The sequence below is a fragment of the Falco cherrug genome, chromosome 3 (assembly GCF_023634085.1).
Source record: "Falco cherrug isolate bFalChe1 chromosome 3, bFalChe1.pri, whole genome shotgun sequence".
Taxonomy (NCBI): domain Eukaryota; kingdom Metazoa; phylum Chordata; class Aves; order Falconiformes; family Falconidae; genus Falco; species Falco cherrug.
The window spans coordinates 97,386,565-97,400,142 of NC_073699.1; the positions used below are offsets into that span (position 1 = coordinate 97,386,565).

Sequence of the window (13,578 nt, forward strand, 5' to 3'; positions counted from 1 at the left end):
ACATGAAATTTCTAGCTGTCATTTTGCCACCCCAGTGACCGCTGTCTCCAAGCAGCCAATACAGGACTTGGGCTGTTCAGACCTGGTGTACGTTGCGGTGGCTCTTACGGAGTTTCCCTCATTTACACCTTTTGGGGGGGAAACACTCCTTCAAGGAAGAGAAAACTCCAGTAAACTGTTGTGGGGTTTGGGGATTTTTTTTTTTGTATGGGTTTTTTTGGGTTGTTGGTTTGGTTTTTTTTCACTGTCCAGAATGCCTTGGTCTGCTTTCCCTGGAATTAGTGGCAAAAAAGCCTTGGCTTCAGGACAGCAGAGGTGCTAGCCTTCTTCCATGGCATGGGGACAGTCCACAGCCACCTCTTTCATTTGTGTGATCCTTCATGTTGCCTCCTTTCTTACCTTTCCCTCTCTGGCTTCTGCAGTAATTGCCTTTTTCTCCCTTTCCTGTCTCTAATTCTCCACAGAAATGTTTGGGTCGTGTCAAAATTAAGCAACAGGAGTGCTGACATGCCCTCGCATTGGTCACTCTACAGCCATTTCTGTAACCATCAGCAGGCAGATTCTCTGGGCTGCCAGTAGCATTTATTTTGAGACGCTAATTTGCCACTGACTTGAAGAAGAGAAAAAATGTTTCTTTAAAATACTTTAAAAGGCGTACAGCCTTTTAAAACAATCATTTCCCTTCTTTCCTATTTATATTGACCCTTCTCTTTTGCTTACAGCTTTGGAAAGAAAAATATCAATGAGGCAAAGCAGAGAGGAGCTTATAAAACGAGGAGTACTGAAAGAAATTTTTGATAAAGGTAAGTGTTCTTCTTTTCACAACATTAAATTGACATCCTGTATAGTTTTACGGCCAGATACTACATTATTGTAACACAATCCTGAATCGCAGAATAAGGTCTCCAAGCATCTCTTTTGATTTCACCATGGGCTGGCCCTCTCCGTTGGATGCGTGTGATAGTTACCTAGCAAATAAAACTGAAAACGAATCAGAAATGCAAAGCAGTAGAAATATAAATCACAGCAATGGGCAGCAGTCACTCACTGTAAACCAGCAAGGCATCCGGACTGCGGGGCGGGGGGAGTGGGTCCGTGCACACACGCGTTGTCGTTGTCTGGTTGAGTCATTCTGGGATTAAGTGTTGTGGAAAAGGGAAACATTTACAGGTTTTGGATCCTGACAAGCACAGAACAGTGTACATTCCCTTGAAACAGCACAGAAGACATAATAATAATAAATCCTTGTTCAGGATAATTAATTTGTTGACTTGGTAATGTATTATTTATGCAAAATGCTATTGTTTTACAAACACCATTGTTTTACGCTGGTAATGCAACACATATTTGACAACTATTACGTATGTGTCAATCTTTAACCGCAGCCTTTATTTGTTTTGCTGCTTTCTTTGTCAATAACTAAGGCAATGAATTCAGCAAATTATATAAAGACATGCCAAAGTTACCTCTTAATTTTAATAGAACTTACACATATTGCTTTAAAGCTTCATTAATTCAAATTCTAAAAGTCTTTAACAATGCCAGTACAAAACCTGTTAGAAGTCAATAGAAGTTATAAACTTCCACAGGTATTAGAAGTACTTCATAAAGGATGGACCATTTAAATTTACTACCTACTTCTTTAGCTTATTGGGAATTTAAAAATTTGCTAACCCAAACTGTTTGTTTCTTTAAATGAAAAATAAAAAATAAAACCAAAACAAACCAAAACATTGCAAAATCGAAGAATTATGCTGCTTGTCATTAAATGTTACAAGTTTTACCTGTTATGTATTTTAGAAGCTTCTAATTCTTTAGATCTAACACCTGTGCTCTCACTATGACCTGCTGGCTTGAAAGTCATCTTAGATGCAGCTTCAGGGTAGAAACAGCTCCTGGCAAAAGGTTTGTCCTTCTCACTGCTTTGGGTTGTCCACGTGTTGGAGTGTGACTGAGAGGAGATGTGCCGCCACGAAGCAGGCATCCCTGCAGCCAGCGGGGCATGGTCCAGGCTGTCACACCACTTGTGTGACAGCCTGGAAGAGGCCAGGGCATAGGTCCCTGTTCTGTGCCCTGGCCAGCTCAGAAGTCAGCCTTCAGTCACACCTCTGTTGGGGCTGCGACCTCCTTCATCCCTGCCTGGCATCCCACACATAGCTGCTTCCTGACCCACCCCTACATACACCTAAAGGCATCCTCATTTTCTGTGCAGCCTGACCCTGCCTTCCATATGGAAACTCAGAGAGAATCCCCCCTGCTTCGCTACCCAAGCACTACAGCTTTCTTCGTTCATCAAATAATGCTGTAGTTTGTAATCTTCTATGTCATCTTCAGAAGCACGTGCTAAGCTGTCTGGAGGTCCTTGTCTGAAAAAAAGAAATTAATTCCTCTACATAGTCATTTTTCACTTTTATGTATCAGAAAAAGCTGGTATAAAACATATGCTGCATCTTCCTATTTCCAGTGCAAAATACAGACATTGGACTTTTTCACTGTCAGGTGCCACTAAAAGGGAAACTACAGTGCAAAACAGCTGGACTCCTTATTCAGTATCCTACATATCCAGCTGGCTGCCAACCAGGAAGCTAAGACTTGGTAGCCCTCCTTGAAAGAAAGAGGTAGGGCAGAGAAGAAAATAGTAATACACAAGAAAAGTAGCAGCAATCGAGTAACTTTGATGATACAAGGATATGAGTAAGGCAAGATGTGTACAGCAAAAGCAGTATTTCCTTCAGTGGTCTAATAATCTGAGAGTAATTCTAATAAAGGATATTATATCCCACTAAGAACCTTAAGTGGAAGTAACGTTTTTCTTGTAATTCCTGTTAGGTAATCTCTAAATCCTTCAAGAAAACACAGCAGACTTTAGCACTTCATAGCAGAAGGTTTTATTTGATGATGGTCTCACCTTCCATGCCAGAGGCATCTTGCACAGGCAATAGGTGAAGCCATAACATTAAATCTCTTTGTCACCCTTTCCTAAGAGGTGGGCAAAGCAGGCAGAATTAGCCTGTAGTAATTTTGCCCTTTTCTTTAAAAAAGTCCATACAGATCAAAGGAAACTTAGTATGGACAGACTGACCCAAGCACAAAAATTCTGGAGCGTGTGCATTCTAAGCAGTGTGCTTAGTATTGATTTTGTCGTATCTTCTATGTTGAAGAAAACCAGAATTAGCTGGTTGGTTTGCCTGCTGTTTAAAATGAGACACAGACCTGTTTCCTTCAGGATTTGCTGGCTTTCAGAGGACTTTGTGTCATCCAGCAGGTTAAAGTTAGCCAAGTGCAGTAAGTCACAGTGTTCACACATGGGAGAGTCACTGCAGCCCAGCTGCTATATTTGGGAAACAAGACATGCTTTTATCACTCCAGTGACTGCCACGCTTCAGCTGGTCAAGTGAAACCACTCCAGACTGAACTGCAGGGAGCTCTTTCCTTGGCAAAGGCCCCACTTACGACCAAATCAGTTTCTGTCATCTTCCATTTCCAAGGTTCTGTGACTTGAGTCTTCTGAAAATGGAGGCAAAGGTGATAATTTTTCCAAATATTGTGTACTTTCAGAAAAATCTTAAGTTGAAGTATCTAATAAGGCATCTGTTGTTCTAATAGTTTGTGGGCAGGCGGTGCTGAGCAGTTAAAAACAAGGCTTCCACCTGCAACACAGAAGATACCACAGCATTTAGATGAACTCACCTTTTTGCTATACCGTTGCTCCTATGCGTAGATAAACAGGTTTGATTTTCTCATGGAGCTGGAACCTTCCCAAAAACATCTGCCTTTAGAATTGCCCACTATTCCATGGTGTCGGTCAAAGAATTAAATCTACTTTTAGTCTTTTGATAGCTCTTCTTTTATCTGAACGTAGATGAGATTGCCTGTAGTGAGAAATTTCTGAATGTGTACTGATCGCTTGCTCCCGAGGCAGTGGTAAAATGGTTCTTCAAGGAAGCATGGGCAGTATTCATCTTTTAGATTTCTGTATTTTTCTACTCTACCTAATCAAAATGATGGTTTTACGCCTAAATTTCAGGTTACTTAAATGCTGACACAATTTGGACGTGTTGCACTTAGGTGCTACAGCAGGTTTTGTGGCAGTATGTGTGCGTAAGTTTGAAGAAGTTGCTTTGGGAATGCAGCAAGGAGAAAGGCATGGCAGCCACCAGAGAGCCAGCTGTGCTTCTGTGAAATCAGATGTTGAAAAGTTTTGACCTCCTCCAGAAGCAGGGAGGACATCCATACGTCAGCCTGTCTCCAGCTCCATGGGATCCCACAAAACTGGGGGTCTGCTTAGAGACTGAAGGCAAGGAGGATCCCAGCCACTGTGCTAAGGTAGCCACCGAGGCTGGGAAACAGCCCCAGGGACAGGCCTTGGCCACATGCCAGGTTTCTGTCCCCTAGCCCATAGGGGCCACAGCAGAGAAGGACATGATTTTTTCTCTGCCCTTCCTGGCCTTTGCCATCAAGGATGCTTTGCCTGGACAGTCTTACTTGAGAGTAGGCAAGTACTCAAGGAGACTTGAGCGGAAGTGGAACATGACCCAGGATTTTGAACTCTCCTTGTCATTTTGACTTCTGTAGCCAGTTGTCTGTGGGAGGAGTGCGTGAGCATGGCACTCTGCAGATACGCGAGTTCCCTGTCCAAAGTATTTGGAGTGAAAAGCCACAGGGAGAGTAGGCAGAACTCCCATAAAGAGCAACAAAGGGAATGGTCGGTGTGGTGCACTGCAGGCTGCTCCACGACAGGTGATGTTTTAAGACGTACCTGAAAGTGGAAATGGCAGGTGAGTTCAGGAATACACACCATGCTTAGGGGCCACATGTTTTGAGCTTATAGCTATGTATTTCTGGGCCTTTGCCCCGTGCTGTTATTTTCACATGCTAAGGTGAATCAAAGTGTCTGGGTAGAGTCCACTGCATCAGAGGGTTTCCTCTGAGGTCCGTTTTTTTCAGTGACTTCAGGTGTGCAAAACCTCCTGAGTACCAGAAGAGCAGCCTTCGCGTGCTCCCATCGCTGCAGGGGTCAGGCTACCCTCCCTGGTCCCCTCCAGACTCACACTACCAAAGCTCCTGCGTTCAGGAGAAGTCATTCTCCGCTAAGTAGCAGCAGGCTCTGTGAAAACACAGCAAAGGATTTAGCAAATGTGAGAGCAAAAGATTACATATGTTATCACTGTGCAAAATTAACTTTAAATTTATAACCGGTTCCTGTAAGTGTAATAATTGCATTACCAGGATTCCTTTCATTTGTATGTCAGCTAACCAGAATAGCTTTTAGTACTTGGAAAATATTAAGTAATTTGCCTTTTATATCTGGTTGTCAAGCATGTCTCTGATCCAGGATTAATTCACACTAAGATATTCTTTATTCTCCAAACTATTTTATCCACATCTTTAATCTGTTCACTGTACTTGAGCAGCTCCCCATGTAGCTTTTCTTTAAGCAAGCTCTGATTTAGGGTGTATGTGTCAGTCATTCTGTGTCATGTCTGATGATTGCATTCAAATCCAAGGACAAGTTTTAGAGTCTAAACGAAGACTGGAGACATTCAGAGGTAAGATTAGAAGAGGTTACGCTGGCAGTACAGAGAGCTGGCCTGCTTGTTATTACAACAAAAAGTAAAAGCTGGACTTTTATCTCACGTGTTACTTTTTTGCAATTGTAAATCTTCAATGGGTCGTTTGAATGCTGTCTTCTTCAGTCATGCTGAATATAACCTGGGAAGCACGAGGTGCATTTAAGACAGTAAGATTACAAGATGTTCAGCATGTTATGGTGGACATCCCACTTCATTAAAAAATGTGTAGGCATCCCTCCAAAAAATAAATGTTACTGGGTTTATCATGCGTACTTTTTGTCTGCTCACAATGACAGGCAAATTTAGTCCTGCACTGAATTAATGAATATTGCTGGACACAATAGCTGCCTTTCATTCAATAAACAGTTGCTCTGCATAAGAAACAATTAGGCTCTTTCATGAATCCAGGTAGCTGAGACAACAGCAGCCCCTGTCCCAAACACGTGTGAAGGTGTGTGTTTATAAAAGGGAGACAGAGCAAGCACAGAATACATAGCATTTCCATTGAAACAGCTAAGTCAAAAAACATTCAGTTTAAATACTGGCTGAACTGTTGTTGGATTTTTTGCTGCCTAGGGAAATAAATGGGTTTGTATTGAATGACCACAGCAGTCAGAAGGAGGCTGTGCTGCGAACGAATGGCCAAAACCTTCAGTGGTGATTAATGTTGCCACCTTTTAGCCAGCTCAGGTGATTGCTGTGAAAGCCGTGAGTTGAGTTTCACTTTAGTACGATGTGACCGTGTACCTTAAGAGCGCTCTAGGTCTTCAAAAATCTCCAACAAAAACAAGGAAGTCAAGACCTTGGTACTTCTAATAATTCCAAAATAAGTAGGAGACCATCTTCACTCACCGTGCAGAAACTTTAAAAGGCAGCAACATAGAATACGTATCAGCTGGCATGCTTTCAGACTTTTAATTGCTGTGTCCTAACACCTAAATGAGACTTTTTCTTTTTTCAGTATTGTTTGCCAAAGCGTTTTGCAGTTCTTAGCCCTGTGAGGGGAAAATGTGCACTCACCTGAACGATGGACATCTCTGCTCAGTACATTGAGCAGTAATAGGGCTAATCAGAGGTGCCCAAAAATCAAGAACCAGATCCTGAAATCCTGAATTAGACTTAAAAAATAATTTAAATGCATGCTAAAATTAGGCTCCGATTATTTGCCTGTTGGTTCTTAGCCTTACAGGTCACATTCCGGTTATATTTTCAGGCTTCCACTCATAACCATAGGGGCTGAACACTTTGCTTTATAAAAATGTAATTGAGATATCCGTGTAGTCATTGCCTCCAGGTACCAGAGTGCTGTGCGTAACAAGTTCTGAGATAAAAATCATGCAGGTTGACACCACAGAGAATGATCTGATCCCTTGCTTCTGTTCTTTATTATTTCTAACGTGAAGTGGCGTTTAATAGGAAAGAACCTACCAGCTGCTGTTACAGAAATTTTGCTCAGATAGAGGAGATATTAATAACTTTAAAAACAGACTTTCTAAATGGAATCTGCTATATCCCAGTGTCAAGATCTTATACCAGGCAACTACAAAAATTATTCTGTGCCTTACTTAAAATCTTGATGCTGGGAGCTGTAATGTTTTTATTTGTGTGTAAAATAGGGACATACTTCTGTGATTTTGTTTGTGTCCCTTACTGCATAAAAATTGGTGTAAGGGAAGAGAGTAATTCTTGTTATTATTATTAAAATATTATAAATTATGTACTGTATGTATTAGAATTCCTTAAGAAAGCTCTGTAGCTTCAGTTCCAGCCCTTTCTCATTCCTGACTTCCCAGCTTTAACAGAGACAGAGGGAAAAGACATTTTGCGGCCCTGGATGGGGCCACCTGGCCCCATGGGTGGAGGATGGCCAGGAACCATCCAGCTTAGACCATGGATCATAATGACAGTCCTAGGGTAAGCAAAGGGTCAACACAGATATGTGGCAGACCTTTCCCACATCTTAATAACCCCTGAAGGCAAGTGGAATGCCAACAGACTTCCCTGAAACTGTTGTGGACAAAGCATCACAGTTGGACATCTCCAATAATTGCTCTGCACAAGTTGTGTTTTTGAGATACAAACCATATTGGTTTGATCCTTATCCCTGTGTCTTCTGCATTGTGGTGGGTTGACCCTGGCTGGAGGCCGGGTGCTCAGAAAAGCCACTTTATCGCTCCCCTCCTCAGCTGGGCAGGGAAGAGAAAATATAACGAAAGGTTTGTGGGTTGAGATAAGGACAGGGAGATCGCTCAGCCATTAGCGTCATGGGCAGAACAGGCTCGACTTGGGGAAAATTAATTAAATTTATTGTCAATCAAATCAGAGTAGGATAACGAGAAATAAAATCAAACCTTAAAACACCTTCCCCCACCGCTCCCTTCTCCCCGGGCTTAACTTTACCCCCGATTTCTGTCCCCCCTCCCCGCCAGCGGCGCAGGGGACGGGGCATGGGGGCTGCGGTCAGTCCATCACAGCTGTCCCTGCTGCTCCTGCCCCTCGGGGGGCTCCTCACCCCCTGCCCCTGCCCCGGCGTGGGGTCCCCACGGGCTGCGGGGGGGGATCTGCTCCCCCGGGGGCTCCCCGGGCTGGGGGCACAGCCTGCCCGGCCGGGGGCTTCACCGCGGGCTGCCGGGGAACCTCTGCTCCAGCGCCTGGAGCCCCCCTGCCTCCTCCTGCCCTGGCCCAGGGGGCTGCAGGGCTGTCGCTCTCCCACTGGTGCAGATTTTTTTTTTCTTCTCTTCTTAACATGCTGTCCCAGAGGCGCTACCACCATCACTGATGGGCTCAGCCTTGGCCAGCGGTGGGTCCATCTGGGAGCCGGCTGGCACTGGCTCCATTGCACACAGGGGAAGCTTCTGGCAGCTCCTCACAGAAGCCACCCCTGTAGTCACCTTGCCACCAAAACCTTGCCACGCAAACCCAATACATGTATACATACAGGATCTCAGTTCAAGTTCCTCATTTGCAAGCAATGGATATAGCAGATTTCATTTTGAATTCTTTCTGCATCTTATTTATGTGTCTTCTGTTGTCATTCTGCTTTCCTCCAACTATAAACAGATGGGGAACTTTCCATACCAAATGAAGAAGGAGCTTTGGAGAATGGGCAGCCTCTGGGCTCTGGGCAAGTGCTGAGCTCCAGCCAGGTATCCCTGCCAGCCCTAGCAGAACTGGAGTCTGTTCCAGCACCTGGGGAACCTTGCTCATACGAGGTGCTCCCAACCACAGAGATCATGGACGGGACAGGTAACGTCTCATTTACATTATGATGTAGGTACTCTAAGCTGTTTGAAACAAGTTTTTGACTTCTAACACATGGTGTCTAGCCCTGAAATATCCTTGTCGAAGATGAAAGTTTTCTGGTGGAGAAGGTGACAGCATACAGATTGTTACGGGATGCTCCATGAGAAATTTTGACTGACTCGGCGTAGAAGTAAACTCGACTTCTACACAAGTAACCTCTTTGTGAGCATTTTAGAGCAGATTCCTAACTCTCCAGCTATGTCTCAGCTGTGCCAACGAGCTCTAGGACAGAGAGCTGACAACGTTTTTAAACCCTAGGGTACAACATCACGCCCTTCAGCTGCCGCGTGGTGTTGGGTGGCATTTGCACCATGCATCTTTCAGTAGCTAACACAGCCAGCTGCCCTGCCCTGCCCTAGGTGAGGCTGTCTGCGCTTCTTCCCCAGCCCATGCAGAAGCACAGCAATGCTGTACATCTAGGTTAGCTCCTCTTCCTGCAGCACATGCTGAGAGCTGTGGCCAAAGGTCGAGTGAAGTAAACTCAACTGAAGCGACTTGTGGAAGTGTTCATCCATGATCTCACACAGCTGTGCGGCCTCTCTGAAATGGAGTAAGCCCCGTGAGGTGCTTTTACATGTGTAGGATAAGTTTAGATACCACCTGCTAACATATCTGGTCCTGGGCAAGCTGTGGTGACAGACCATCTGAGATGTGACATTTTAAGGCTCTTGACTTGTGTTCAAGATGTGGGAATTTGTCCCAGCCTGGCAGAAGGGAGCTGGCTTCTGTCAGAGGTAAGGGGAAATTTGGCTGTTGTGTAGATGTGTGTTACTCTTTCTCTTTTTCTCTCTTTCTTCCTCCTCTACTTTCTATGTTATACGATGTTTGAGTGAAATCTATTAGTCGTTCTTAATCTGCATTGTTGCTTTGCTTTTCTCGTCTTACTACGGCTGTATCCGCCGCTGCTTTGCTCGTAACGTTGTTGCGTCTATGATGTGGTTGTGTCCTCCAGTGTCTGAAGAGAGCCCCACATCCAATGAATCCGGCGTCCTCCTGTCCCAAGATCCTACAGCTAAGCCAGTCCTGCTACTTCCCCCCAAAAAATCTGCCGCTTTCCCTGGAGACCATGAGGACACCCCAGTGAAACAGTTGTCCCTCCTCAAACAGCCCCCTGCCCTGCCTCCTAAACCTATTGCCAGGATTGCCAGCCACTTAACTGGTAAGTAGGTGTTCCTGGACCCTCAGCACCACCATTTCCCTTCTAGGAAAGACATGCCCTTCCAGCAAGGTTCTCCCATCCTTCCTCCTTCTGTAACCCTGTTTGCACGAGTTGTGGTGTGTACTGGTGATGTATCTGTCTGGTACCGAGGGCAGGGATCACGAAGCATCTTCAGGCTATACCTTCATCAAGGTTACTTCAGGGCACTTCCCCTCTCAGCTGTAATCACCTAAGACTGCCGCTGTGTTTCCTAACCCTCCTCACTCCTACTCATCAAGACCTACCATCACCGCCAAAATTGCAGGATGTGCTTTGATGGGAAAGGAAGTGTCAGAAAAATACTAGGATGTCTTTAAATGCCTTTAATGAGAAAAGAGGTGGGAGCTGAGGGCAAAGGAAGAGTTTTGCTTTCTCCTTTCGCCCTTTGTTGCTTCTCCACTCCCTGCGCACACCCTGTATCTTCCCATGTGTTTGTCTTTTACTTGCCCCCTTGATCCTCACACAGGCCATTCTGTCCCATGGCTTCTTGCCATTTTGCTTCCCTGCTCACACTGCCTGCCCAGCTGCTCCCCTTTCCCACCCCTGCTCTGACTGCTCCCCTCCCACTGGTGAGTCCTGGTGATGATGGGCAGCACCAGGGCCCAGTGCCCAGGGGTTTGGTGTGCTGCAGTTTATGCTGCAGTTCACCTCTCACTGCACAGCAGCTAGCAACAGTAGACAATACAGGCTCCTTTTTTGCATTCCAGATGTTTCCACAAGGTTCTTTGGGATTCAGAGCTCTAGGTACATGTGGAAGGAGGACTGGTGGCTCTCCTCTCTCAAGTCTGTCATTTAGAACACTGCAGCAAAGGATGGCTATGTTTACACAGACCAAAAACGGTTTCCTAAATGCTTGGCTGCACCTTTTGAACAGTCTGCTGGTAATTGCAGCTGCTGCCCAGGAGGCAGCACCTCAAAATCCTGAGTTCAAGACGAGGTGAGGCGCATCTCTGTACTGGGGCAGCTACCGCTCTCCTCACTGGGTCAGTTTTTTTGTGTTAATGCTGCTCTGGTATTTTCAAAGCTGATGTGAGAGATGCTCAGCCCACATTACTACATTCTAGTTTGTTTTGGGGTTTTTTTTTTCCCTGACATGTAATACCCATTTTATTCAGGTTAAGATATGTATCAGGAAAGAGCTTATTAGGAAAGAGCATGTTCTGGTTTTCTCTCATATCTCTACGTAGTGTCTTCATGTTTCTGTTTGGATGACCACACAGTTTTGTTCTGTATAGTTTCGTTCATTTTATGTGAAACCTCTTTACTTTCTTGCCTGCCAAAATCTACACATAATAGTTAACGTTTTGCCTTATCCTACAAACTGAATGGGCAGTTCTTCAGCCTGCAAAGCCAGGCAGCGGTGCTAATGGCTTCAGGTGAGGACAAAACCAGCTTCCTATGATCTCCCCTAACACTTCGTCCCAATTAAAAGAAGCTGCTCAGAAATTAGGCCAACATGGAAGAAATAAAAAAATAAGAATAGCATAGGAAAAAACTCAGGTACTAAATGTCCTCATTCATAAGCCTTTCTTCTGTGAGAGATAGCAGGAGGATCAAAGGATCAGGGCTTCTGGTGTGGGGTTTTATTGCAACTGGAAATTTTCTGTGAAGTAGAATCAGGCTCAAGCTGTCAGTCAATTGCTTGATGGTAACAGCTTTCCAATGAAAGTGAAGCAGAACTGTGGCTTCTCAGACTTCGTGGTGGCCTTTAGTGGTCTGTCATCCAGTTCCTAAATAATCTCTTGTATGTGCATATAGACAGACTCTTGTACGCACATATACAGAACCCTGAGGGGAAAGGAGCAGAGATTCAGATCTAGTCATAGGGCTCTAGTTTAATTGACAGTTAATCCTGGTGGAACTGAAAGCCTCATTTATACATACCTTGTAAGTAAAAGTATTAAACTTAGTCTTAAGGGTCCATTTACTTTGGTGGTCTAAAAGATATACATATTAGTCAGTGCCTTGTGTTCTCCACTGGTAATTATTTTAGCTGTGTATAATCTTTGGAAATGAGCAATCAATCCTAGTGAAGCACCCTCATCAGTGAGAAGCAGAATTAATGCTATTGTTTTACTAATTACTCCAGAGACATCCTCAGGTTGTGTGTGAGAAAACAAGTAAAATCTGAATTCTGGCATTTGAGGTGAAGATTTTCCCATTCTTGTTGCATACACATTTTTCTGTGAAGATTTTGTGAGAAGGTTGAAGGACAAACTAAGACAGACTGGGCATGGCTGGTGGGGAGTGATGGTCATTAAATGGTCTGGTAGCTCTGTTTCAGAAGACTGCGAGGGGAGATGTGATCTTGTGAAGGGTTCAGGTACACATCTGAAAATGCAGAAGCACCTCTTCTGTCTTCAGATACATATATATGCATGCGTATGTGTAATTATGTACATTTACTTAATAGAAATATGTTTTATACAAACATATATTATAAAATTACTACAGGCATGGTCAGCAGCAAAAAGGAAAAAAAATAATTATTTTAAATGCAAAACTTGAGGAAAGAAAAGCTTCCTTTGAGTCTGACCACTGTCTTGCTCTGAACTTATCCCAAAGTTCTTCAATAAAGGCACAAACACTGACTTTCAGGGTTTGGCAAAGGACATAAAACAGGTTTTAGATATGGAAAAAGAAACATTCCTCACCTCTGAAAGCATTTATGAACCATCTCAAATATCTATCTGCCTTTGCCAAGACAAAGATTGGCCTTTCCCTTGATAAGAAATGCACATAAAAGAGCAGGCATAAAATAAACATGTAAGAGCACATTTAATTTTGGGGAGAATGAAAAGAAAAAATCCATTTTAAAGGTGAAAGGAAGAGAGAATTGCCTCTAGCAAATACAAATCACACAGCCTTGGCATGCTTCTTCCCAAGGCTGAGGTACTGGGGGGACGGGACAGTGCAGAAACAGGGACAGAGCCAAGAGCAGACTGCAGAACAGCCACTGGGAATGGTGCCACCGTTGCTGCGGAAGATGCTGTGTGCTTTGCCTCACGCCACCGCCCATGCTCTTGATGATGCTGCCTCCTCAGGGAACACCCCCATCACAGCACTGGGTGTGGAAGCACCCACACAGCCCTAGAAGACAGGCAACCCTGGGAGAAAAACAGGATCCTTAACTATTTTGATACCGTTGTGTCACTGCTCTGCGTTTTCTGTTGGCCAGTCACCTCCTGGTGAGCCTTCTACTGGATTTCAGATATGATTATTATTAGACAACATTCATGCACAGCATTTCTTTCATCATTTTAATTCTCAAGTATCCACCTACAGAACCCAGGCATTTAGGACAACACTCGCAGCCCACTCCATTGAAAATGTAGGAGAAGCTGAAATAACCAACTGGGACCAAATTTAATTGGACTACTGGGGTAAAGTCCCCAGATTATCATAAAATCTTTAATGGCCAAAAGTGACAAGAAGACTGGTCATATCTGATTTGATAGACAACATACCCCAGTGGTGTAAAGCTCCTTTTGATCTTGATTCATT

At 44.2% G+C, this 13,578-nt stretch overlaps 1 protein-coding gene across 2 annotated transcripts in view; it reads left to right on the plus strand.

Annotated features, from left to right (window-relative positions):
- The window catches only part of PHACTR1 (phosphatase and actin regulator 1), a 300,846-nt gene that overhangs the window by 223,050 nt on the left and 64,218 nt on the right, over positions 1-13,578 (plus strand). For both annotated transcript variants that reach the window (XM_055703434.1, XM_055703433.1), the window contains exons 3-5: positions 723-803; positions 8,634-8,819; positions 9,829-10,035. In XM_055703434.1, the coding sequence (XP_055559409.1) occupies positions 723-803; positions 8,634-8,819; positions 9,829-10,035 (474 nt within the window). The remainder of the gene's footprint in view (positions 1-722; positions 804-8,633; positions 8,820-9,828; positions 10,036-13,578) is intronic.